The sequence below is a fragment of the Emys orbicularis genome, chromosome 19, assembly GCF_028017835.1.
Source record: "Emys orbicularis isolate rEmyOrb1 chromosome 19, rEmyOrb1.hap1, whole genome shotgun sequence".
Classification (NCBI taxonomy): domain Eukaryota; kingdom Metazoa; phylum Chordata; order Testudines; family Emydidae; genus Emys; species Emys orbicularis.
In genome coordinates this window covers 2,971,715-2,999,011 of record NC_088701.1, presented here as the reverse complement: position 1 = coordinate 2,999,011, position 27,297 = coordinate 2,971,715, and the positions used below count along the sequence as shown (strand labels likewise).

Genomic DNA, 27,297 nt, shown 5'->3' with positions numbered 1-27,297 from the left:
GGAACTGGGGCCAATTGTGAGATCTGGGGGGAGTGTCGGGAGGAGGTTGTGGAGCTGGTGGAGAGTCGGGGGGGGCTAGTAGCAGTTGGGGGGGCTGGAGCCACGGTGGATTGTGGGAGCTGGGGGGGAACATGTGAGTGGGGGAGGGGAGCCTAGGGTCAGCCGTGGCCCCCTCAGCTCCTGTCCCTGCTGCACCTTCTTGGGCGACTGCGCCCCGGCTGGGGCTGACCTGGGGGGGCGGGGTCTCACAGCCACAGGCCTAGCGAGGGAGGCCCCTCACGCTGCAACGCTACTCGACGCCTCATTGGCTGAGTTCCCTGCCAATCTTCTCTACCAATCAGAGCCCAGCGCGGGCTCCTGGAAGACGGGAACCGGCCGCTGCTTAATAACTGTTGCCGGCTGTCCCTGCATGTGAGAGGCGGTTTCAACTGTCCCTCAAGCATTCCCAGCTAGCCTATTGGTCTCTGGAATAAAAGGCGGGGCTTGTGAGCTTCGCTTTATTTCTGCAACTGGTAGGTGTTCGGATATGTCAATCAATTTGATCTACTTCCCATTGGTCCTTTTAGAAGCTGGCAGTATTATGTCCTCGCCCTCACCCTTTCTTCCGCCTTCTTGCACATGATAGGTGGAATGGTCTGTCAATTACAATTGTTACCTTTCCCTCGTTCCTTCCCTCCAATCTGGCCCCGCCCCTCGCCCCTCAGCCAATCAGCGCGTCCCTTGCTTGCATTGACGCTTTTTATGTATGAATGAAGGCCGTGGCCCCGCCCATTCCCTTCGGATTGGCTCCTGCGTAGGGGGGAGGGGGCGAGGCTCGAAGGGGGATTCCGTGCTCAGGGAGTCACGTGAAGGGTTGGTCACATGATAGCAGGAGCTGCCTGCCGGGCGAAGGGTCTGTAGGCTGCAGGCGGAAGATGGGGCTGCCCGTGGGGCTGATCCTGGGCGTGGGCTGCTGGGGCGGCTGCAGCCGGCTGTGGCTATGAGGTGAGGGGAGGGGCCAAGGGGCTACGGGTGAGGGGGCCCTGGCGGAGGAAGGGGGCAGCAGGGTGGGTCTGGGAAAAGGGGGAGGAGGAAGCGTGGAGGAGAATCGGGGGGGTCCTGGAGGGGGGCTTGACTGAAGGGGAGGCATTAGAGGGCTCTGGGAAGTGGGTGGTGGTGGGAGGATAGGGGAGATCTCGGGGGGGGGGAGCAGGTGAAGGAGGGTTGGGGAAGGGGGGCTCGGGGAACGGGGAGGTGTTTCTGAGAGGTGGGGGAGGAATGAGAGGAGAGCCCAGATGCATTGGGGGTTCTGAGACTGGGGGGTGAAAGGGGGGATGAGCTTCTGTGGTGGGGGGGTGCTCTTGTGTTTTGGGGGAGCTTGTGAGCCATGGTGGGGAAGGCAGGACAGTCCAGAGTTTAGCTGGCGTTGCAGTGGCTGCATCTGATCCCCCCCACACACACACCTACACTCACATCCTCCGCCCAGTTCTGGGCCGTGGCGGGCAGCTGGGGGCTCAAAGCAATGCTTAGTCCCAGTAGCAGATAAGTAGCCATCTCGAGGGTCACCCCCCACCCCTCCCGTTCAGTAAAACAGGGAGCACTGAACGCATGAGCTTGGGCAGAGCCCTAGCAGTGGGGGCGTTAGGGGGTTAATACTGTGCAGATTGGTGCCTTTGTCTATTTCTGCATTTTGTTCCTCTTCCTTTCCTCCCCCCATCTCCCTAAACTGTCACTTCCTCTCGGTGAGATGATGATTATGATAATTAGCGATCTCCCGTTGTGAGCTCTGCAAAGCTGAGCACCTTGGCCAGGGTGACATCTTTCCATTTTACAGCTGGAGAGCCTGCGGCTCAAGGCTGGGGACAGTAGAATCCAGCTCTAACCTGCTCTAACCACTAGACATCACTCTCCCTACCAAGCTGGGGATCAAACCCCAGAGTCCTGACTTCTAGCCTCCCTGCTCTAACCACCAACCTTGCCTCCCTCCCAGAGCTGGGGCTAGAACCCAAGAGTCCTGACTCCCCAGCCAGGTACCCCTGGTCTACACTGAACACTTAGACTGACCTAGCTCTGTCGCTCGGGGCTGTGAAAAAGTTAGTGCCATGAGCGCTGGACTTAGGACAACCTAACCCCAGTGTAGATACAGCTAGAATCCTTCTGTCAACCTAGCTGCTGACTCTCAGAGAAGTGGATTAACTACATCGATGGAAAAAACTCCTTCAGTCTGCTGTTGGTGTGTGATTTATTGTTCAGTAGCTGTTTGTCCAAAGCCCTGGAGAATCTAGTGCAGGGAGCAGTCCGGCTCGGAGCAGGGGGCTGTGAAGAAGACAATTGCCTCTTTCCACCTCTAGCGTCTTTTCTTGGCTACACCAAGCAATATCCATTCAGATCGGTATCTCCTATCTGCAGGATATTGGCCCCGAGCACCCTTACAATGAGGTTTGTTTGTACGCTGCGGCCTTTCCCTCCAGTTCGCAGCATGTCTGGTTATTTCTCTCCTCATAGTCCTGCCCGGCCACTAAAGCAGACATGCTGAATGTCCACTTGATCCCTCACACGCACAACGATGTGGGCTGGCTGAAAACAGTGGATCAGTATTTTTATGGAGGTATGTGGCGGAGATGGCGCGCAAGGGGCGGGAGGGAGGGTTTCCATACACCGGAGCTGCTGCCGTCAGACTCAGTGGGTTAATCCCTGTCTCTTACCTCGGGCTCGCCATCAGTACATCTCAAAGCACTTGACAAAGGAGGTCAGTATTGTCATCCCCATTTCATAGGTAGGGAAACTGAGGCACAGAGCGAGGCGATTTGCCCAAGGTCACCCAGTAGGCCAGTGGCAGAGCCAGGAATTATAGACTCTGGCTCTCCTGTGTCCCAGAGAACAGAGAGACCCTGGATCTCCTTTCCCCAAACACTAAGCCAGCTGGCCCACGCAGCAGGATCAAATCTGAAGGCCAGTGTCGCTATCTGATCCCTGTTTCTGCTGGGTTTAGAGCTGGCTGTGACCCTGCATGAGTCTAAGCTGAGGGAGGGCTCCTTTCTGCGGCAAGGTGTGGGCAGGGGAGGAAGCGCTGCTCAGAGATGCACTATCTTAATCTCGTCAGCATACTTACGACCTCTGCTGCTGATGGAGGTAGCGAGCACCTCCCAACCCTGGCTGTGCTGTAGGGACCTACTCCAGGCCTGGGGGAAGCTCCACCTCGCCTCCCTGCCAGATGCTAGATAAAGTCTGTGTCGCCTGCCAGAATATTTCATGGCAGTTCACAGGCACTCACGGACTAAGCGTCCTAGGACTTGCCTGTGGTCACACAGTGAATCTGAGTGGGGATTGGAACCCAGGAGTCCTGAAATCCCCACTCCGCTCTAACCACTAGACCCTGCTCCCTCTCCAGACCTGGAAATAGAACCCAGGAGTCCTGAATCCCAGGCTCCCCCACCCTTGTGCTCTAACAACTAGATCCCACTCCTCTCCCAGAAGCCAGGAATGTAGCGCCTCCCCCCCCCCCCCCCCCCAATCATTAGATCATGCTTCCTCTGAGCATTTTGTATCAGTTCTTGGCAGGCCAAGGAACAAACATATTGAACCTTTGTCATTCCCCCGCTGTTCTCCCCCGGCCATAATAAGCCCGTGGTCTTACTCACCAGGATATTAACGTCACCTTTTAGAGGCCGTGTCTCACATGGGTGGCTTTTCCATGACATCAGTCAAGGCCAGCACATAGTTAGTGGAAACATTAATGCCTTTGGAGCATCTTATCTCTCAGGCCATAGAGAAAGCCGTGCAGGACGGGCGTGACTTACGCAGAAGCCTAGGTCATGCGGGCCTTTCAACAGGGGGCGGGGGGGAGGGACTGGCTGACTCAGTGGGTGGGGAATGGGCCATGGGGTGGGGGCTGGCTGGTTGATGGGTGAGACTCCAGGGGGCGCTGTGCGTGCAAGCTGATCTCACCCTGATGCTGTCCCTGCTCGGGGGGGAGACAGATTTTGAACTGCAGGAGGTGCTTGGAGGAGAGGCGGGGTGGGGGGGGTGTACAGAGCAGTTATGGGGAAGGGTGCTTATCCCTGCTCTGGAGAGACAGAAAGATCTGAGATTCCCAGGGGTGCTGCCATGGCCGGGGGGGATCCAGCCCTCTGGAGGGGCGCTGCGGGTGTTGTGGCAAGGTGGGGGATCCCGCCCTCCTGGGGGTGCTGTGGCTGGGTCGGGGGGGATCTGGCTCCGCTGCCGTCCCTGCTCTGTGAGTCCCTGGACGTCTCCGCTCAGCCCCTTGCCTTCCCTCCGCAGCACGCAACGACATCCAGCACGCCGGCGTGCAGTACATCCTGGACTCCGTCATCCCCCAGCTCCTGGCCGACCCCACCAAGCGCTTTATCTACGTCGAGGTGGCCTTCTTCTACCGCTGGTGGCGGCTGCAGGCGGAGTCCACGCGGCAGGCGGTGAGGCAGCTGGTCAGCGAGGGTAAGGGATCCCGCGCCGGCCGGCCAGCCGGGCGCTGCTCTTGCGGCGGAAGACGGTGTGACCTGCACTGCTGGGCCTGGTGATGTCCCCCACCCGCTCATACAGAGGGTGTCTGCGTAGGTGGGACAGATAGGGAGAGACAGACGCTCACAGGGATTCTTTGCCTCAGTTGGGGTGTGTGTGTGTGTGTGTGTTTCTCTCTCACACTGACACTCACTCTCTCTCTCTCTCTCTCTCTCCCCCCCTCCCCAGGCATATGCTCCTGGGTGTATGTTGTGCAATATTGACTAGTACAGGCCCGTGGCCCGTGTGTGTGAAAGACACACACCCAGATAATATGCCTGGGTCAATCAGTGGGCGTGTGTGTGTGATGGTTCGGTCACAGAGACACCCTTGGGACTGTCACCTGATGTGCTGAAGTTACCTCTGAGCCTGTTTTCCCTGCCAGCTTGGGACTCAAGAACCCTGCCTTGTTGAACCAGCACGCTAGCCTGCTGCAACACAGACCCAGGGTCTGAACCCCCAAAGCTGCAGACTTTAATCAAAACCTGCTCAGCAGGTCACCTATCTCCAGCACCCAGCTCCCAATGGGCTCCAAACCCCAAATAAATCCGTTTTACTCTATATAAAGCTTGTACAGGGTAAACTAATGAACTGTTCACCCTCTGTAACACTGATAGAGAGAGATGCACAGCTGTTTGGTCCCCCAGGTATTAATCACTTACTCTGGGTTTAATAATACACAAAAGTGATTTTTATTAATTATAAAAAGTAGGATTTAAGTGATTCCAAGTAATAACAGACAGAACAAAGTAAGTTACCAAGCAAAATAAAACAAAAACACACAAGTCTAAGCCTGATACACTAAGAAACTGATTTCAGGTAAATCTCACCCTCGGAGATGTTCCAATAAGCTTCTTTCACAGACTAGACTCCTTCCTAGTCTGGGCCCAAACCTTTCCCCTGGTACAGTCCTTGTTAGTTCCAGCAGGCATCTTAGGTGAAAAGCAGGGGCTTTCTCATGACTGGACCCCTCCTTGTCCTGCTCCCCCTTTTATAGCTTTGGCACAAGGCGGGAATCCTTTGTCTCTCTGGGTCCCCACCCCTCCTTCTCAATGGAAAAGCACCAGGTTTAAGATGGATTCCAGTATCATCTGACCTGGTCACATGTCACTGTAAGGCCTCATTCTTCTGACACACACAGGCCAGCTTGCAGGTAAACAAACCATTTACAATCAATTGTCCTGGTCAATGGGAGCCATCGAGATTCTAAACCACCATTAATGGCCCCCACTTTGCATAATTACAGAGGCCCTCAGAGTTGTACTTCATATTCCGAGTTTCAGATACAAGAAGGATACGTTCATACAAACAGGATGAGCACACTCAGTCGATTATAAGTTTTGTAATGATACCTTACCAGAGACCTTAGCATAAAGCATATTCCAGTTACATCATGTTCACACTTATAAACAGAACAGGAGGACTTGTGGCACCTTAGAGACTAACAAATTTATTTGAGCATAAGCTTTCGTGGGCCACAGCCCACTTCATCAGATGCAACTGAAAGCTTATACTCAAATAAATTTATTAGTCTCTAAGGTGCTACAAGTACTCCTGTTCTTTTTGCAGATACAGACTAACACGTCTGCTACTCTGAAACCTGACACTTACAAACATATTTGTATAAAGCATATGGAGTGCAACATCACTACAGGCCCATGGCCCGTGTGTGTGAAAGACACATGCCCAGATAATATGCCTGGGCCAATCAGTGGGCGTGCGTGGCCTGATACACAACAACCCAGCCAAACTCCGTGTGTGTGTGCGAGCACATGTCAGATCCCTGCATTGGCCTGTACTGTATGCACCTGTGCCCGTCCCAGTGTGTGGGTCTCGCTCTCCCACACTGACCCTTTGCCTGTACTGGTGGGTACCTCGCAACACACACGCACAGAGGGAGCAAATGGCTGGGGTGTGTCTCTGTCAAAAACATGCGTGTGGGGCGTTTGCTTGGGTCATCTTGTGTCTCTCGCACAACTTGATTCAGATCTTTATTGGCATGGTGTAAAAAAGCAGATCACAGACACTCCTAGCTATGACTGTGGGTAGCCCATGTGTGTGTGTGTCTGCCTCACACACACACACACACACAGTGTTTGCTTGTGTGGATCAATTGCCCTGTGCCATCTTCTGTCTGCGCTGTCCCACCCCCTCAGAAGGTCCCTGGCTTCTCTCCTTCCCCAGTGCTGCCAGGCAGCTGCAGACCGCAGCGGTGCCCCGGCCTCTCTGCTCGCCTGGCGCTGAGGGTGACCCACCCCCTCTCCCTCCCCCTCCCCGCAGGACGGCTGGAATTTATCAACGGCGGCTGGTGCATGAACGATGAGGCAGCCGCCCACTACAACGCCATGATCGACCAGATGACGCTGGGGCTGCGCTTCCTACAGGAGACCTTCGGGGAGTGTGGCCGGCCTCGCGCCGCCTGGCACATCGACCCCTTCGGCCACTCCCGAGAGCAGGCCTCCCTCTTCGCCCAGGTGAGGTCCTCTGGGGGGAGTCTAGAACTGCCCCCCAACAGGCAGAGACTTTGGAGGCCAAGGGGGTAGCCTGCTGGGGACAGCGTGTCACTCTCCACCAGCCGGTCTCAAAGTGTTTTGTGCAGGTCAGGAGCATTATCCCCACGTTCCAGTGGGGAAACCGAGGCACGAAGCAGGGGCGGGACTTGCCCAAGGTCACCCAGCAGGCCCATGGCAGAGCTGGGAATAGAACCCAGGTCTCCCGAGTCCCCGTCCAGCGCTCTAACCGCAAGGCCATGCTGCTGCCTCAGTGTTTGCTGGCTCCCTGAGGCTGTTGGCATTGATACCCCCTCCCCCCCCGTCCCCTTTCCAGATGGGCTTCGACGGCTTCTTTTTCGGCCGCCTGGATTACCAGGACAAAGCCAACCGGGAGCAGCTGCGGGAGATGGAGCAGATCTGGAGAGCGAGCGCCAGCCTGCAGCCACCCGGTGCCGACCTCTTCACCGGTGAGCTGGAGTGGGGGTGCTGGCAAGTCTTCCCGGGACGTTCCAAGTCCCAATTTTGGGGGGCGGGGCACCTGTGCCACAGACAGTGCCATGCGCCAATGGGCAGCCAGGGCTGGCAGATGGGTGGGCCCCATGGGTGTGGGGGGGGGCGACTCATGGTTGAGGGGGAGGCAGTGGCAGAAGCAGGAAGGCTGCCCCCAGGCCGACCCACCTGATGGGATCTGGGGTGTCCAGCTGGGGGCCTGGAATGGAGGGGAGGAGAGGGGCTGGCCTGGGGGTCCCTCCCCCTGGGCTTTTTTTGTCCCTCCCCCCCTCTTTTTTGTACTTCAGAGGTGGCACCCCTAGTCCGGGGCGTGGGGGCAGAGATTGGGTGCCTGGCCTGCACTCCTGGCTGGATGCAGTCTGATCTTCCCCCCTCCCTCCCTGGTGTTTGCACCCCTGTAGGCCAGTTCCTTTTGCCCTGGGGGAGCCTCACGGGGCAGAGCCGCCCATGGGTCCTGGCTCTGTGCTGGCCCCCGACACCCACATCATCCCTCACATAACTGGCTGGATCCCGCCCAGGTGCCCATGCCCCCGGTGATCTTGTTCCCCCTGCCCTCCTCCACCCAGGTGTCCTCCCCAACGGCTACAACCCGCCCCTGTCCCTCTGCTGGGACCAGTTCTGCTCCGACAGCCCCATCGTGGACGATGCGAGTGATGAGAACAACGTGGACAGCCTGGTGGCATATTTCCTGGGAACCGCAGCTGCCCAGGTGAGAGGTGGGAAGGGAGTGGGGGTGACCCTCTGCAGCCAGCTGCCCTTATGCCTAGGGGTTAGAGCAAAGGGCTGGGAGCCAGGACTCCTGGGTTCTATTTCTGACTCTGGGAGGGGAAGTGGTTAGAGCAGGGGGCTGGAAGTCAGGATTCCTGGGTTTGATTCCTATCTCGGCTGGTGCCTGAGCTTGGATAAGTTACTGGGATGCTCAGCTGTTCGTGGCCGACTCTTGCGATTGGCTGGCGCTTAGAGGCTGCCTGGGGATTGGGTGGGGAATTGATAAGCCGGGTGGGGAATTGCTGGTCCATGGGGGAAAGTCACAAGTGTCATTTTACAGCCAGAGGCGCGCTGTAGTGTAGACCCTTTTGGGGGACGTGAGTTTCTTGGCTCCATGGTTAGCTTCACCACTGCATGGGCGGACGCCGTTTCTGTCCCTGGTGTAATAATTGCCGGTAGAGCATGGAACTAGGTAATAACGGACCAGCCCCAGAAAGGAGCGGGATGGGATTGCCCCAGGGACAGCTTCAGCCCCCATGACATGCGGCCAGTCTCTGTCCGGCTGCAATACACAGCTGAATATTTGGGACCAGTCCCCATTTTCCTCCTCCGCCCCAAGATCGCACTGGGGGAGCCTCCCTGGAGTCTCCAGGCGCTCTCGGTCATTCGCTCCGGTGACGGGTGTGTCGGCCCAGTGCCCCGGGACCCTTGCCCCGCAGCTCCCTGCTAGAGCAGGTCAGAAACGCGTCAAAATGACTTTTCCGCCAAACGCCTGTTTTGCAAAACCAGAATTTCCTGCGGGGAAAAAATTTCAGTTTTGCCGAAACAATTTTGACCTTCCCCGTGGGGAAAGCGGAACCGACGGCTGCCTGCCAGGCGCTCGCCATGGGGACGCCTTACCCCGGGATCTGGGTACCGAGCCGGGGGCGCCTCGGAGTGGGGAGCTTCAAGTGTCTCCTCCCGTTGTCTCCTTGCAGGCCAAGCACTACCGCACTAAGCACATCGTCATGACGATGGGCTCGGATTTCCAGTACGAGAACGCCAACCTGTGGTACAAGAACATGGACAAGCTCATCAAACACGTCAACGCGCAGGTAACGGGGGTCAGGAGCCCCTTGGGGGCGGGGGAAGGGAGTCCCCCCCCGGGACTGCAAGTGTGTGTGTGGGGGGGGTTAGGAGCCCCTTGCTAGGCAGGGCTCCCCCTGTCAGGTGGGGACCCGCCTGGGATGCCTGCTGGGCCGGGAGAGGCTCCCCGTTCCAGATGCAGAGGGTTGGGCTCCCACTTCCTGACCCACAGGCCAAGCCCCTGGGGGCAGCCACATGGCCCAGGCAGGAGGCCCGTTGCACTCGGCAGGGCTCTGCTGTGATTGGGCAACGGCTGGGCTCGAACCCGGGTCCTTGGGCTCTGGGAGCGGCAGGCTGCAGCAGACGCCTTACCCTGACTGGCCACTAGGGGACGACAGAGCCCAGCCCCCCACCTGGTGCGATCGCCAAACCCGCTCCCTCCGCCCCCTTGTGTCTCTTCCAGCAACTCAACGGGAGCCAGGTTCACGTGCTCTACTCCACCCCCACCTGCTACCTGTGGGAACTCTTCAAAGCCAACCTGTCGTGGTGAGCGCTGGGGCCGGGTGGGGCTGGCGGGAACCCACCTGGGGTGGCCTGCGCTGTCCTGCCCCCGCCAGGCTAGGGCGGAGAGGATGGGCTTGCCAACCCCTGGTGCGTCCCCTTTGGAGGGGTAATGATGGAGCCGCGACTGGAAAGGCAGAGCGCCCCCTGCTGAGCCCCCCGCCTTGCTTCCTGCAGCACAGCGCCCCCTAGTGCCGCATTGGGGTCAGCACCGACTGGGAGGGCAGAGCGCCCCCTGCTGAGCCCCCCACCTTGCTTCCTGCAGCACAGCGCCCCCTAGTGCCACACTGGAGTATATAAAAGAGCACATCTCTCATTAGTTTCTTCCATGCCATTATAACCCTCCTCTCTGTTCCTCAGGCGCTGAGAGTGGCTGGTGCTGGGTGCAGGGGCTGAGCTGTGGCACTGACTGGTTGGCTACCCCCCTCTGGCCAGGCGGTGTGCGGGTGGGGTGGATTGAGGAGGGGGAAGGGAGTAAGTCCGGGTCTCCTGGACCCATGAGTCGCAGAGGGGACCCTCTTTGGTGTCGCGCAGGTCCCTCAAATACGACGATTTCTTCCCTTACGCTGACGGGCCGCACCATTTCTGGACAGGCTACTTCACCAGCCGGCCGGCCTTCAAGCGCTACGAGCGACTGAGCAACAACTTCCTACAGGTGGGGGCAGGGAGTCCGGGATCCCACCCACGCCCCTTCTCCCTGTGACCTGCTGCCTGTTGGTCTTCCCAGCACCCTGTCCTGAGCGGGACAGAGAGGAGGTCTGAGCCTAGGAGGCCGGACTCCAGGGTTCTCTCCCCAGCTCTGAGAGGGGAGTGGGGTCTAGTGGTTAGAGCAGAGGGGCTGGGAGCCAGGACTCCTGGGTTCTCTCCCCAGCTCTGAGAGGGGAGTGGGGTCTAGTGGTTAGAGTGGGGGGGTGGTGGGAGTCAGGGTTCAATCCCTGGCTCTGTGCGACTTTGGGGAGGCCCCATCCCCTCTCCGTGCCTCAGTTTCCCCCTCTATGAAATGGGAGTGGCGAGTCCCTCCTGGAGGGTTACCGGATGCGGATAAATGTTCTCTCATCACTGCTCCCCCTCCCCCCCTTGCAGGTTTGCAACCAGCTGGAAGCCTTGGCTGGTCCGGTGGCGAGGACGGGTCCCTACGGGAAAGGAGACAGCGCCGTGCTCCGTACGTGAGCCGCTGCGCCGTGAATCACCCCGTTATCGGGATTCCCCCCCAAACGTATCCTGCCCCCTGCAGCCACTAGGGGGAGACGGAGCAAAGGAACAGCTCCTATCGTAGCCAGCAGAGGGCAGTGCTGCTTTCTCCATACACAGACGTCCAGCAATGTGGCCCACATGGACCAGTGCTGCAGGGATTGGAGGCAGGACTCCTGGGCTCTGGCTCTGGCAGGGGAGTGGGGTCTAGTGGTTAGAGCAGGGGATGGCGTCAGGACTCCTGGGTTCTACTCCTGTCTGTGTCGCCTTAGGCAAGTTGCCAAGTTGATGCTGGAGCTTGGGGCCCGGGGGGAGTCTTCAGGCCAGGCAGGGGAGGTGCAGGCCCAGCCCCCATTGGAGAGGTTGGATTTGGGGGGGCTGTCTGGCCCCACAATCCCCCTTTCCCTGCCCCCCGCATTGTCCCACCCGGTGGGTTTGGCGCAGCTCCCTGTTCCGCCCCTGACGCCCCGGCTCCCCCACAGGCCAGGCCATGGCAGTGGCCCAGCATCACGACGCCGTCAGCGGGACGGAGAAGCAGCACGTGGCGAATGACTACGCCAAGCGCCTGGCTGCCGGCTGGGACGCCTGCCAGGTATGTGGCACCCTGTTCCCCTCCAGAGATCCCGGAACCTGACTCTGCCTCCTCTAGTCCCTGCAGTGAGCATCCGAGGCAGGATGGCCCAGGGAAAAGGCAGCCTGCGGGGGTGTCGGAGTAGCCAAGGACCTGCTATGGCCCCACCCCAGAGGTGGCTGCATCTCAGTGCCGGGCAAGGGGATTTAAAGGGGACCCCCCTAGTCTTCTCCACAGGAAGCTGCTGTGGGTCAGCACTGACTGTGAGGGGAGGGCGCCCCCCATCCTGCTCCCAGCAGCACAGCGCCCCCCTGGAATGCGTGTGTGTGGGGGTGAATCTCTCGTCTCTCACCTGATGGGAGGCATCTCTCCTCGTTGCAGGTCCTGGTCAGTAACGCTCTGGCCAGCATCAGCGGCAACAAGGAGAACTTCATCTATTGCAACTACCTCAATATCAGCGTGTGCCCGCTGACCGAATCCTCCGGCACCGTAAGGACCTTGCTGTTGTGTAGACCGCGGGCGCGGGAGGGGAGCCAGGCCTAGAACCCAGCTCCACCAGCCCAAGAATGCAGGTCGCTACTTGAGCTGGGAGGAGACTGGCTCTTACCTTGTGGATGTAGGACGGCTTGTTCTCCTCTCTGGGCTCAGCCAGTGAATAGCGCCCGCTCTCTCTGGCTGGCGGTGGGGAGGATCAGGTGGGCGTCCCGCTAACCTGGATCTGTCTGTCCAGTTCATGGTGATCCTCTACAACCCGCTGGGACGGCGTGTGAGCTGGAACGTCCGGCTGCCGGTGAAGGGAGCCTCGTATTCGGTGACAGATCCCAACGGCCAGACGGTGCCGAATGAGGTAGGGCCAGAGCGTCTTCCTTCTTGACTCTTTGTCTCCTCCCTGCGGCTGCACGCTTGACCTGTTTCCATCCCCCCCTCCCCCCCGTGTCGTGGGCCTGCAGGGGATTCAGTCGTTAGCTGGGACTGGGCTCTGGCATCTAGCAAAAGGAGGATCTCTTAGCGGCAGCAGTATTGCAGCTCGTAACGGCTCTGCATGCTGCCACCACTAGAGGGCGGTATGATTGCATGCGCTCGAGCAGGTCTGATTGCATCCTCTAGGGGGCGATGGTGCCCATACATACTTGGTCCCGGGCAATAGTGTGCTCCCAAGCTGGCACCGCTCCCTGTGCCCGGCAAATAGGCTGCAGGGGACTGACGGGTTAACGCCACGCCGGGGAAAGCGCCAGGGGCTGTGTAATGAGCACAAGGCATCACCTGGTTTTTAAATCTTACTAGAAAGCCAGGTGCCCCCTAGCACCACACTGGGGCATTGGGGTCGGTGCCCCCTACTGAGCTCCCACGCCCTGCTGCATAGCGCCCCCTAGCGGCCAGCAGTGACCCCAAGTGGGGAGTGGCCCCTCCTGAGCTCCCACCCCTCTCTCTGCAGCGCAGCGCCCCCTAGCATCACTCTGTGGCATTGGGGCCAGCACTGACTGTGAGGGGAGAGTGCTGAGGAGCTGACAGCAGCCGTCTCCCATCCACGTTCTAACCAAGCCTGACTCTGCTTAACTTGCGAGCTCCCTGCATCCGTCCTGTGGTGTCCCCATGCGGCACCAGCTGGGCCTCAGATGGTTTTTCTTTCTGTTTCCAGGTTGTCCCCGTCTCAAACTTCACCCGGGCGGTGAGGCGAGACCGGGGAGACGCCACCCACGAGTTGATCTTCCCTGCCTCGGCCCCTCCCCTGGGCTACAGCTCCTACACCGTCTCAAAAACGGCCAGCGGGGACCTGCGCTCCAGGCTGGCCAAGCGGATCCGGGAGCAGGCCCAGCCCCGGGTGGGCGCCTGGCCCCCCAGGGAGATCCAGAATGAGGTACTCTCCTGAGCAAGGGTGCAGCCTGGTCAGTTTCACTTTGTCGGGTCAGTTTTACTTCCTAAGGCAAGGGAGCAGACAGCTCTTTTGGGGCCAGGACTGTCTCTGTTCTTGTCTGTCCACCTCCAGCTGGTACGTGCCTGTGGCTCTGAGGTGCTACCGTAATACACCTCATAAATAATGTACAGCGCCCAGCACCATCACTGGGGCTCCGAGGCGCTACCGTAATACCCCTTATAAATATTGTACAGCGCCTAGCGCAATACGGCCCAGGCCCATGACTGGAGCTGGAGGCACTACCGTAATACACCTAATAAATAACATACAGCCCCTAGTGCAATAGGCTTCTAGGGAGGGGGAAGAACTATTGAAGCTAAAGGATAATGTTGGCACAAGAACAAAGGGAGATAAACGGGCCAGGAATCCGTGCAGGCTGGCAATGAGAAGCGGGTTTCTAACTATCCGAGGCAGGCGGGTCTGGAACAGCCTCCACCAGGAGCAGCGGGAGGTAAACAACCTGACGAGCTTTAAGATGGCACTTGATTCGTTTCTGAATGGGGGGATCTGACCGGGTGGGGAGTGGACTGTGTGACCCAGGGCGGCTCTTCCGGGCGACCCCCAGGCGGAGGGGAGGGTAATCGGAGGTGGAGGAATGAGGGGTCCTGCGGTGGGTTGTCCCCCGGGTTATGGTCTATTGACGTTCTCGCCTTCTTCCCCACAGCACCTCCGGGTTCTCTTCGACCCGGGCACTGGGCTCCTGATGGAGATTCAGAACCTGGACAAAAGCATCTCGCTGCCTGTGTCTCAGAACTTCTTCTGGTCAGTGAGCTGGGGGGGAGTCGGGATGCCTGGGTTCTATCCCCACCTCTGGGGCGGGAGTGGTCTCTAGCGGGTAGAGCAGTGGGGGCTGGGGATCAGGACGCCTGGGTTCTATCCCCACCTCTGGGGCGGGAGTGGTCTCTAGCGGGTAGAGCAGTGGGGGCTGGGGATCAGGACTCCTGGGTTCTATCCCCACCTCTGGGGCGGGAGTGGTCTCTAGTGGGTAGAGCAGTGGGGGCTGGGGATCAGGACTCCTGGGTTCTATTTCCAGCTCTGTCATTGACTCACATTTGAGCACGAGTGAATACCTTCCTCTCCATCTCTCTGTGCCTCAGTTTTCCCATCTGTAAAACAGGGTAATAACCAGCTCCCAGGAGGGGGAGTTCGATCCCTTGGCCAGTGCGGGGTCTGTGTGCGGGGGGGGGTTCTTCGTGGCATGGCATTGGGCCTCATGGTGCTCTGGGCAGCTGATTGGACGTTCTCTCACCATCCGCCCCCCTCTTGCCCCGCCCAAGGTACAACGCCAGCATTGGCAATGATGACAGCGCCCAGGCCTCCGGGGCATATATCTTCAGGCCCAACCGCTCCGAGCCCTTCCGTGTGGCTGGGCGAGCCCACACGTACTTGGTGAAGGTAGGTGGCGGGGGCATCCCCGGTGTGGGAACTCCAGGGGGCTGGGCGTGGGAGCCGAAGTCTCTTGTCTCCGATTCCCTTATGTCACTAGCCCTGAGCTAGCTGGGAGGGGGGGTCTAGCGGTTAGAGCAGGGGGGCGGCTGGGAGCCAGGATGCCTGGGTTCTATTCCCAAGTCCGTCTGGGGGACTGGAGTCCGCGGGGTTAGAGCAGAGATGCTAGCTCTTGGGTAAGACTTAAAACTAAGGTCCCACCTGCTAATGGCCATTGAAGATCCCCTGGCATGTTCCTTAACCTTATCGTGATGTCTCAGTCGAAGCTAACCCCCTTCAGGATCCTTCAATCACACCTCGTTGCACTTCCAACTGAATCCAGGATCCCTTCGTTACTCTCCTCCAACGTTGTGCTGAGGTGCTGTGGGCTGCTAACACCCCGCCCCAGAGTCAGCTGCATTTCAGCATCTGGTGAGGGATCCTACTCTAAACTGTGCCCCCCCTCATGCCCTAACCCAGAAGAGGTGATCCTGGCAGTTACAGGCCTGTAAACCTGACTTTAGTACCGGGCAAACTGGTTGAAACTATAATAAAGAACAATATTGTCAGACACAGAGATGAACATAATTTGTTGGGGAAGAGTCAACATGGTTTTTGTAAAGGGAAATCATGCCTCACCAATCTACTAGAATACTTTGAGGGGGTCAACAAGCATGTGGACAAGGGGGATCTAGTGGATACAGTGTACTTAGACTTTCAGAAAGCCTTTGACAAGGTCCTTCACCAAAGGCTCTTAAGCAAAGTAAGCTGTCATGGGGTAAGAGGGAAGGTCCTCTCATGGATTGGAAACTGGTTAAAAGACAGGAAACAAAGGGTAGGAATAAATGGTCAGTTTTCACAATGGAGAGAGGTAAATAGTGGTGCCCCCCAGGGGTCTGTACTGGGCCCAGTCCTATTCAACATATTCATAAATGATCTGGAAAAAGGGGTAAACAGTGAGGTGGCAAAATTTGCAGATGATACAAAACTGCTCAAAAGGAACAGGAGTACTTGTGGCACCTTAGAGACTAACAAATTTATTTGAACATAAGCTTTGGTGGGCTACAGCCCACTTCATCGGATGCATAGAATGGAACATGTAGTAAGGAGATATATATATACATACAGAGAACATGAAAAGGTGGGAGTTGCCCTACCAAGTCTAAGAGGCTAATTAATTAAGATTAGCTATTAGCTATTAGAGTTGGTAGGGCAACTCCCACCTTTTCATGTTCTCTGTATGTATATATATATATATCTCCTTACTACATGTTCCATTCTATGCATCCGATGAAGTGGGCTGTAGCCCACGAAAGCTTATGTTCAAATAAATTTGTTAGTCTCTAAGGTGCCACAAGTACTCCTGTTCTTTTTGTGGATACAGACTAACACGGCTGCCTCTCTGAAAACTACTCAAGATAAGTGCCAGGCAGACTGCGAAGAGCTACAAAAGGATCTCTCAAAACTGGGTGATTGGGCAACAAAATGGCAGATGAAATTTAATGTTGATAAATGCAAAGTAATGCACATTGGAAAACATAATCCCCACTATACATATGAAATGATGGAGTCTAAGTCAGCGGTTACCACTCAAGAAAGAGATCTTGGAGTCATTGTGGATAGTTCTCTGAAAACATCCACTCAATGTACAGCGGCAGTCAAAAAAGTGAACAGAATGCTGGGAATAATTAAGAAAGGGATAGATAATAGGACAGAAAATGTCATGTTGCCTCATATAAATGCCTGGTACGCCCACATCTTGAATACTGCGTGCAGATCTGGTCGCCCCATCTCAAAAAAGATATATTGGATTTGGAAAAAGTTCAGAAAAGGGCAACAAAAGTGATTAGGGGGATGGAACGGCTGCCGTATGAGGAGAGATTGATAAGACTGGGACTTTTCAGCTTGGAAAAGAGATGGCTAAGGGGAGATATGATTGAGGTCTATAAAATCATGACTGGTGTGGAGAAAATAAATAAGGAAATGTTATTTACTCCTTCTCATAACACAAGAACTAGGGGCCACCAAATGAAATTAATAGGCAGCAGGTTTAAAACACACAAAAGGAAGTATTTCTTCACACAACGCACAGTCAACCTGTGGAACTCCTTGCCAGAAGACGTTGTGAAGGCCAAGACCATAACAGGGTCAAAAAAAGAACTAGATAAATTCACGGAGGATAGGTCCATCAATGGCTATTAGCCAGGACGGGCAGGGATGGTGTCCCTAGCTTCTGTTTGCCAGAAGCTGGGAATGAACGACAGGGGATGGATCACTTGATGATTCCCCGTTCTGTTCATTCCCTCTGGGGCACCTGGCATTGGCCATTGTCGGAAGACAGGATACTGGGCTAGATGGACCTTTGGTCTGACCCAGTCTGGCCGTTCTTATGTTCTAAGTGGCTGCAAGGCAGTGCTGGGCGAGGGGATCCTGCACACACGTTTCTCTCTCTCTCTCTCTCTCTGCTCTAGAACAAGCTGGTGCAGGAGGTTTACCAGAACTTCTCTTCGTGGTGCTCGCAGGTGGTGCGGCTCTATGCTGGGGAGGCCTATGTGGAGCTGGAGTGGACGGTGGGGCCCATCCCTATAGAGTGAGTGTGGGAAATGGAAGGGTTTTGCCACAGGAAACTGCCTGTAGACCAAAGTAATTTCAACTTGGAGGGGCTGCTGCCATGCTCTGTGGGAGTTGTAGTTTTGGTGCCTCATGCTCCCATTTTCCTCTGGGGGCTGGGCTCCCTGGGTGGACTACATCTCCCATGGTGCACCACAGTCTCCCCTCTTGGGGCGGGGGCTGCCTTAATGCGCTGTGGGAATTGTAGTTCAAAGTTTCCATTCTCTCTGGTTTGGGCTCCCTGGTTGGACTACATTTCCTATGATGCACCACAGCCTCCCCTCTTGGGGGCAGGAGGTGGTGCATTATTCATAGATTCATAGATTCTAGGACTGGAAGGGACCTCGAGAGGTCATCGAGTCCAGTCCCCTGCCCGCATGGCAGGACCATATACTGTCTAGACCATCCCTGATAGACATTTATCTAACCTACTCTTAAATATCTCCAGAGATGGAGATTCCACAACCTCCCTAGGCAATTTATTCCAGTGTTTAACCACCCTGACAGTTAGGAACTTTTTCCTAATGTCCAACCTAGACCTCCCTTGCTGCAGTTTAAGCCCATTGCTTCTTGTTCTATCCTCAGAGGCTAAGGTGAACAAGTTTTCTCCCTCCTCCTTATGACACCCTTTTAGATACCTGAAAACTGCTATCATGTCCCCTCTCAGTCTTCTCTTTTCCAAACTAAACAAACCCAATTCTTTCAGCCTTCCTTCATAGGTCATGTTCTCAAGACCTTTAATCATTCTTGCTGCTCTTCTCTGGACCCTTTCCAATTTCTCCACATCTTTCTTGAAATGCGGTGCCCAGAACTGGACACAATACTCCAATTGAGGCCTAACCAGAGCAGAGTAGAGCGGAAGAATGACTTCTCGTGTCTTGCTCACAACACACCTGTTAATACATCCCAGAATCATGTTTGCTTTTTTTGCAACAGCATCACACTGTTGACTCATATTTAGCTTGTGGTCCACTATAACCCCTAGATCCCTTTCTGCCGTACTCCTTCCTAGACAGTCTCTTCCCATTCTGTATGAGTGAAACTGATTTTTTTCTTCCTAAGTGGAGCACTTTGCATTTGTCTTTGTTAAACTTCATCCTGTTTAACTCAGACCATTTCTCCAATTTGTCCAGATCATTTTGAATTATGACCCTGTCCTCCAAAGCAGTTGCAATCCCTCCCAGTTTGGTATCATCCGCAAACTTAATAAGCGTACTTTCTATGCCAATATCTAAGTCGTTAATGAAGATATTGAACAGAGCCGGTCCCAAAACAGACCCCTGCGGAACCCCACTCGTTATGCCTTTCCAGCAGGATTGGGAACCATTAATAACAACTCTCTGAGTACGGTTATCCAGCCAGTTATGCACCCACCTTATAGTAGCCCCATCTAAATTGTATTTGCCTAGTTTGTCGATAAGAATATCATGCGAGACCGTATCAAATGCCTTACTAAAGTCTAGGTATACCACATCCACAGCTTCTCCCTTATCCACAAGACTCGTTATCCTATCGAAGAAAGCTATCAGATTGGTTTGACATGATTTGTTCTTTACAAATCCATGCTGGCTGTTCCCTATCACCTTACCACCTTCCAAGTGTTTGCAGACGATTTCCTTAATTACTTGCTCCATTATCTTCCCTGGCACAGAAGTTAAACTAACTGGTCTGTAGTTTCCTGGGTTGTTTTTATTTCCCTTTTTATAGATGGGCACTAGATTTGCCCATGGGAGGCCCTGGCGCCGCATGGGAGATGTAGTCTGACCAGGGAGCCAGGTTTATAAAGTGGGAGGCACTGCAGCAGCGCTGCCAAATGCAGATATTTGGGAGTTTTGACGGAACATCCGTTGGTCCGTCCCCATGATGCTTTTCAAGGGGAGCCCCTCCCCCCACCTTTCCCATCGACACAGCTGAGATGGAAAATGTCAGACCAGCCCCAGAAAGTGTGTCGGGGGTGGGGGAATCCGTGTGCTGCCAGACCCCACGTCTGACCCTGCTGCACCCTCTGCCGCAGCGACGGGCTAGGCAAGGAGATCATCAGCCGTTTCGAGACGTCCCTGCAGACAGACGGACGCTTCTACACGGACTCCAACGGGCGGGAGATTCTGGAGCGGAGGTAAAGGGCAGCGGGGGGTGGCGAGACATTGGGAGTGGGGTGATCCTTCCTGGGCAGGGGAGGGGATGATTCCAAGGTGGAGTCAGGACTCCTGGGTTCTCCCCACAGCTCTGGGAGGGGAGGGGGGGGGGCTGGGAGTCAGGACTCCTGGGCTCCATTCTCGTGTCTTCCATTGAATTACCGAGTCTTTCTCCCCTCGGGAAAAAGAGGCTGTGTCTTAATGAACCTCCAGGCCTTAATTATTGTTTGAGGTCCCTGAATGGAGGGCCCTGCGTGACCTACTCCAACGAGCCCTGGACGTCCCCCTTTCCTGGTTAGCTGGCAGCCTCCCCCTGGGGGGGTGTCAGACGCAGACTGTGCAGCATGTGAGGTACCCCAGGGCTAGGTATAGGGAACAGTCCATTCCCCAGCCAGGGCCGGGCTGGGAGCTGTCATTCGGGATCTGCCCAGAGCCCTGGACTGCACAGCCCGAACCGGCCCTACCCCCCGGATTGGGGGCAGGGGGGAGATGGCCGACACGGGGCTTAATGGGGCTCTGATGCTCACGGCAGGCGGGATTATCGAGCCACGTGGAACCTGAGCCAGACGGAGCCGGTGGCTGGGAACTACTATCCCGTCAACAGTCGCATCTATATCAAGGTACCAGGGGGCCCCTGCCAGCATCTCGCTGGGTCCCCTCCCCATCGCTCAGTGTGTGTGTGTGTGTGTGTGTGTGTTGGGGGGGATTCCTCTCTTTGGAGAGACAGGGATGGTTCAGTGGGTAGCGACACTCGCTTGGGTCTTCAGTTCTTGGCTCTGCCACCGACTCCCCTGTGGGAGCTTGTGACGTCGTGCCCCTGTGCCTCAGTTTCCCCATCGATAAAACAGGGATCATAGCACTGCCTTGTCTGCACAGGGACGGGATGGGAGGGTAAATACACTAAAGATGGCGAGGGCTTGATTCCTACAGGGGTGGGTGCCAGATATGGACAAGATCCTGGGGGGCAGGAGTTGCAGACACCAGTGCTGGCCAGCAGGTGGTGCTGCTGGTCCCTCGTTCCCACGCCCTCAGATCCGCTCTGGCCCATGCAGCGGCTCGAGGAAAGGCAGAGATGAGTGTGACGGGTGGCCAGCCCCGGGGTGCAGTCTGGGAAGCACTGCGCCCCTCTAGGGGACACAGCTGGGTTGGCCCTGCCCACACTGCTGTGCCGGAGATACAGCCAGCCTCACCAGGCCCCGTTATCACCCAGCACGACAGCAGGTGGTGCCCCACACCCAGCCTGAGCTACCTGATACTCCTGAGGGCATTCTGCGCCAAAACATTAACAATTCTGCACACAGTATTTTAAAATTCTGTACATTTTATTTGTTAAATAAATGGAAGCTCCAGCGTGGCCTTGGGGAGCACTGGCCACTGGCTGCGCAGAGGTGGGAGATCACGGTGCAGCTTCCACTCGAGACACATACTCAGCGGTGAGGCTGCACCCAACCCTGACACAGCGCAGGGACCCGGCCTGCCCCAAAAACACCCCAGGCCCCTGCCCCTCCGTGCCAGGTGCCCCAGGGGTGAGCGGGCAGGCTCAGCAAGGCAGGATCCAAGTGTGGAGGGGCTCAGTGTGTGGGGATCCAGATGTGGGTTGAAAGGGTTCTGTGTGGGGCAATCTGGGTGCAGGCGGCTCAGTGGGGGAATCTGGATGCACAGGCGCTTGTTGGGGGGTTTCTGAGTGCAACGTTAATGGGACTCGGCGGGGGAGTCCAGGGGAAGGTGGTTGGGGCTCAGCGGGGGGGGGGTCTGGGTGTGAGGGGGATAGAGCTCGGGAGTGGGTCTCAGTTGAGCGGGGAGCCAGATGCAGCTGGTTGGGGCTTGGTGGGGTGGCTTGTCAGGATGGTGCAGGTGGAGTGGGGGGGTGTCTGAGTGTGGGGGGGTGAGGCTTGACGGGAGGGTATGAGGGGGTCTGGCTGCACGGGGGGGGGGGGGTTTAGACAGATGGGGGAGCAGCTCCCTGTACAGGGATCCCTCCTCTACAGCTCAGGAGCAATAGGTGCAGGGAGCAGGGGAGGGGGGGACTTTGCATAGTTTCCTGCAGCCAGGGGAGAAATCTAGGGGTGGGTCTGACCCGGCCCTAGATGCCGAGGACGTCCCATCCTCCCCAGCCCAGCCGGGACTAGCAGTTGAGCCCGGCGCAGGGTAGGAGCCACCAGCCGGGCCTTCCCCAGTCTCACCCCCTGCCCCACAGTGATTTACCTCTCTGCCGGCTGCCCTGGGCCCCTGAAACATACTGCTGGGGAGGGTCACATGACCACGCTGGTGGCTTCCCTCTGCTTCCCCGTTAGTCATTTTTCTGTGTGGAAGCAAAGAAATCTGCAGGGGCATAAATTCTGCAAAGGCGCAGTGGTGCAGAATTCCCCCAAGAGTAAGGTTACCTGAGTGCACACAGCAGACACCAGCCAATTTCCCAGCTCCCCAGGCACGCACCCCCCACTGGAGTATAAACCCAAAATTATACTGTCCTGCACTGCACAGCGATCTGTGTAATGTAAGCTCATAAATAGTTCACCTCTCCCTCAATGTGGAGAGGAAAATGCAACAAGCCTGTGTTAACCAAGCTGAGATTTTTTCCCCGGACACTTCACTCAAAGGCGCACTGGGTTAGATAAAGCAAAAGACAAGTTTATTAACTACAAAGATTTTAAGTGATAGCAAACCGATCAAAAAGTAAATAAACAAAACTGCAAACGAAACCTAAAATGACAGATTGGATAGGAATTCGCAATCTCTCAGCCCGGCTGCTGATACAAGGAGGCCACCAGATTTCCATACCCAGGCTAGAAATCCCTTGAGCCTGGGTCCAGCACTGCCCCCAGTTCACTCTTTGCTCCTCACGTGTTTCCAGGAGTTCTCTTATGTGGGGAGTGAGGCCCCTAGATGACGTCACACCCCACCTTATATAGCTTTAACATAGGGCGGGAACCCTTTGTTCCAAAACCAGTTCCCACCCAGTTTGTGAAAAGCTACAGGTACCCAACATGGAGTCCGGTATCACATGGTCTGGGTTCATGCCCTGGCTGGGTTACAGCAGCCGTTACTTACAGGCTGGTTGAAACGTTTACAGGCAGGCCAAGCCCGTTCAAAGTGCATCAGCCCTGTCTAGCTTCTTCACTGTTGTACCCGAAAGGCTGGCTGTGGGTGTCACCCGGGCTTTGTCTACACTGGACTTTCGTCAGCAAAACTTTTTGTCATTCAGGGGTGTGAAAAAAACCACCCCTCCCCCCCGAACGACAAATGTTTTGCCGAGGAAAAGTGCTGGTGTGAACAGCTTTGGCGGCAGGAGCGCTCGCCTGCCAACACAGCTACCGCCGCTTGTTGGGGGTGGAAGATTTTTGTCGGTGGGAGAGCTCTCTCCTGCCAACAAACAGCAGCTACACTGCGCGCCGTTTAGCGGCACGGCTGGGTCGCTCGAAGGTGCGTAGTGTAGACACAGCCTCAGACTAAGCGCATCTGAAATACACCCAGCCAGTATTTATAACTTCAGATACAAACATGCTATATGCAGCCCAAGGGGATAATCATATTCAGCAAATCAGCCCTGTTCCAAGGACACCTCACATGACCCATCTTGTGCAAAATGCATCATAATTATGCCACAATCATATATGGAAATATCACTATGAGGAATATGGAGCATAGCGTCGCAGGAGGTGCTGCTGCAGACACACACGAGGGAGGCTATTCCAGAAGGAAGAAACGCAGCCCCCCCCCCCCCCCAAAGTGCTTCCTGCCTGGACCCCAGGCTATCTGCTCGACCCCCCCCCCCCAAACAAGAGGGACGGGGAATGCAGCCCAGGAAGGGGTCAGGAAGCTGCAGGCAGGCACAAGAGGATGGAAGAGCAGGAGAGCTGCTTTGGGGGGGGAAGTGCGGGGGCTGCTCCCAATGTCCCCTGCTGGAGGGAGCGGGTGAGTGACCCTGCCCGGCAGGGCCTCGCCCGCTCGGTTAGCTCTGGGCTCCCTCTTCTCTCTAGAACAAGAAGTTCCAGCTGACGGTGCTGACGGATCGCTCGCAGGGGGGCAGCAGTGTGGCCGATGGCTCCGTGGAGCTCATGGTGAGAGATGGGGGCGGGGGAGAATCCTGCCCTGGGCTCCTCCCTCTCACACCCGCCTGCAGAGGTGGATGGGGAGGAGATAGGATGGACTCCAATCCCCCCCCCAAACCCCACCCCAACACCACCACCCCCCTCTGTTCTGGGCCTGTGTATCCTCCCCATCCTGCAGAAGCAGGGCTGCACCAGCAGGTGGCGCCCTTAGCACTGTGATCCCTTGCAGCGTGCAGTGCCCAGGGCTGTCCAGCAGGGGGCGCTCTCAGCCCCCAGTGCAGCAGCTGCTCTGACATTCCCTCCCTGCGGCCAGGTGCATCGGCGGCTGCTCTACGACGACAACCGTGGGGTGGGGGAGCCCCTGCTGGAGCCGGGGGTCTACAACGACGGCCTGGTGGTGAGGGGCCGGCACCTCGTCTTCCTGGACACGGTGGAGTCTTCGGCTGATCGGCACCGGCTGCAGGCCCAGCAGGAGTTCATGGCGCCCCAGCTGGTCCTGGCCCCTGGCGGGGGCCCTTCCTTCCACCGGGGGCAGCGCAGCCTCAAGCAGGTGCCTGGGCAGGGCTCTGGGCTTTAGGGAGGGGGACGGTGAGCCGCTGGTTTGACTCCTGCCAGGGGCTGCTTGTTCCCCACTTGTGAAACGAGTGTGGGGGGTCTCAGCCCTGCTCGACACAGATTCAGCTCCCACCTCACCTCCCTCCAGGGCAGGGCTCCTTGGGCTGGACAAGGAGAGAAATCCTTGTCTTTCTGATCGCCGTACCTCTCCCCCTTCTCCCAGTCCTACAGCTCCTGCCCCCTCCCCAAAACCCCAGGGGCAGGCTATGGGGAACTATAGGTTAACCCCATCATGGCCAAGCACCCCCCATGTGGAGTGGATGCCTCCTCTCTGCTCATTAGGTTAAATTCAGGCAGGAAAATTGCTGGGGGCAAAATCCCTTTGGGGGGAGGACGACTCCAGTTTTTTCCCCTGGGAAAATTTCAGATGGGGGAGGGGGATTCGCCCTCTTCCTGGCTAGGACTTAGGGTTAAGTCAGCGATATTTAAATATAATTGGATTTTAAACTCCTCTCCCCCCTTTGCTAAGTTGGCAGTAGCCATCCCTGGCTAAACAACTCGCTGTGTGAAAACAAAGCTTGTCAAATCCCCCCTCCCCAGCTCTACTCCGGGGACCTGTTTTCAATCGGTGCTGCCTGGAAGGGACTGTGCAGTGTTGTCTAGTGGGTAGCGCACTGAGGGGCCTGGCTTCTATTGCCAGCTCTGCTAGTGACCTGGGGCAAGTCCCTGCCCCCCTCGGTGCCTCAGTTTTCCCATCTGTAAAATGGGGCTAATGAGCCTGACCTGTGTAAAGTGCTTTGAGATCTGCTAATGAAAAGGGTTAGAGCTGATGGCCCTGTGCCCTGCGCTCCCTGCTCAGGGGATGGGGGCGGGGGGACGCATGACCCCCTTCCACAAATGGGGCTATGCCCCCTGTGAAACCTGCGCTGGGGTGCCTCACTCGTGAGGGCAGCTGGGCCGATCACCCCATGTTCTGTCCAAGCTGCTCTTCGACAGAAAATTGAGGGCTCAAGTAAACTGAGGGGTTGTGACGAGGCAGCTGCTCTCTGCTGAAAGCAGGGCTCCCTCTGTACCCCCCTTCCCTCAGCGGTAGGGGGACAGTGCTGCCTGTTGGGAGCCCCAGGCCAGCCCCTGGAGGAGAAGGGGAGCAGGTTGTATCCACCCTGCGCTGCCCTGCAGGCACCGGGGCAGCCTGGGGAACTGAAATAGTTCAGGGTTGGGTGGTGACTTTTCTAGTTTGCCGAAACTTTCCCTTGGGTGGCGCTGTTCTGGCAGCCTGACGCCGCGTCTCCCCTTCCTCCCCAGTTCTCTGCTCTGAAGCAAGCGCTTCCCCCCTCCATCCATCTCCTGACGCTGGCCCAGTGGGACCCCAGCTCCGTCCTCATCCGCCTGGAGCACCAGTTTGAGAGAGGGGAGAGCGCCAACGGCTCCCAGCCCATCACTGTCGACCTGCTGGTAGGGACCCGACAGCCAGCAGCAGGGGCTGGGCTGCAGCGTAGGGACTTGCTGAGCCACTGGCCTGGAGGATTTTTCATCTAAAGCACTTGACAGGCTCAGGCTCCCTTGCCTGGTGCTGCAATGCAGCCACCTCTGGGGTGGATCTTAGCATCACACCAGTATAACTTGTGTAAAACAGCTGCCCTGTCCCACACCAGAGATGGCTTCACATCCACACGGGGAAAGGGATCCTTAGACACGAGGTGTAGCAGCTGTTTGATGTAGGGGTCCCTCACCCACTTGATGCTAACCCCTGCCCCCCAGAGGTGGGTGCTGCTGTCTCCACAGGGCTCCCCTTCCTGGCACTGAAATGCAGCCAGCTCTGGGGTGGAGCACAAATGAGCAGCCCCACCCAGAGGCTGAGGACGGCCAGCACAGAATCCTGTTTTCACACCAGACTGCGGGAGTCCCCTGTGTCGGGGTGGGTGGGGTGTGGAGCTGCTGCTGCCTACTCCCCTGCAGGTCTGGGGGTGGCCAGCAGGGGGCAGGGTTCACCTGAGGAAGTTGCTGACCATGTCTCTCTCCCCACCCCCCCAGCACCTGTTCTCCTCCTTCACCATCACCTCCCTGCAGGAGATGAACCTGGTGGCCAACCAGAAGCGAGAGGCCATGAACCGGCTCAACTGGAGGCCAGCCACAGGTAGGTCACCCCCCCCCCCCCCACCAGCACTAGAGCATGGAGCAGTGTCCCCCCCCCCTGCACAGCACAGCCAGCGCCTGCCCCCTTACCTAGGGGAGGGTGGGCAGCTGGCACATTGGCCCCTTGTGGGGTGGGGAGGCTAGTGTGGGTGGGCTCCTCAGCTGTACTCATGGGGTGGGGGGGGCTCACAGACACAGGGGAAGGTTGTGTCCACCCTCCCGTGGAAAAACTGGCAGCCTCTAAGCCCAGGGCCCCTCTGCTGGCCCCCGGGCCCTTAACCCCTGGCTTCCTCCCCCAGGTGCAGCAAGGCGCCAGCCCTACCCTCGGCTTAACCCGCTGGGAGTCACGCTGCAGCCCATGGAGATTCGCACCTTCCTGGCCACCATCCAGTACACGGGCCCCAGTGGGGGCCAGGCGGAGCTGTAGGGGGAGCCAGCCCCCCACCTCCGTCCCAGGATCAAGCCGTCCAGGTGGAGCCCTGAACTGCTGGCCCCCCCCACCTCAGCCAGGTGGGGCCCTGCCCACCTGAGAACTTGACTGGTGGGAATGGGGGGGCACATCCTGGCTGTTGGGAGGCTTGCCTTGGAAAGCGACCCAGCACGAACCAAACTTGCACCTGTCAGGCCCTGCTTTAAGGCAGTGCCAGCCTCGGGGGAGAAGGGGGCAGAATCCAGCCCCCCCCCCCCCCCCCCCAACTCCTCAGCACAGCCTCTGATTTCTACCCACCTGCCCCTTCAGCCTGAGGCCGGCGTAGTGTGGGTCTAAGTGCCACTGTTAATAAACAAGGACCTCAGTCTAGGTGCTCGTGGTGGAGTCCTGCTCGGGGGATGCAGGCAGAGGGGACACACCAGGGCAGGGGCAGAGCTGCGCGTA

At 57.1% G+C, this 27,297-nt stretch overlaps 1 protein-coding gene across 1 annotated transcript; it reads left to right on the top strand.

Moving 5' to 3' along the window:
• Window positions 1–914: 914 nt before the first annotated feature.
• Window positions 915–27,210, top strand: MAN2B1 (mannosidase alpha class 2B member 1). Its single transcript, XM_065419363.1, is given in 25 exon segments — window positions 915–949; window positions 951–984; window positions 2,485–2,587; window positions 4,261–4,434; window positions 6,778–6,971; window positions 7,324–7,456; window positions 8,066–8,208; window positions 9,185–9,301; window positions 9,736–9,818; window positions 10,368–10,488; window positions 10,917–10,995; window positions 11,507–11,616; window positions 11,977–12,084; window positions 12,326–12,442; window positions 13,235–13,453; window positions 14,175–14,272; window positions 14,788–14,905; window positions 17,407–17,525; window positions 19,560–19,661; window positions 20,213–20,300; window positions 23,661–23,741; window positions 24,046–24,282; window positions 25,593–25,742; window positions 26,322–26,424; window positions 26,723–27,210. Coding segments are annotated over 25 exon segments (2,994 nt in total). The 3' UTR covers window positions 26,851–27,210.
• The last annotated feature ends 87 nt before the right edge of the window (window positions 27,211–27,297 follow it).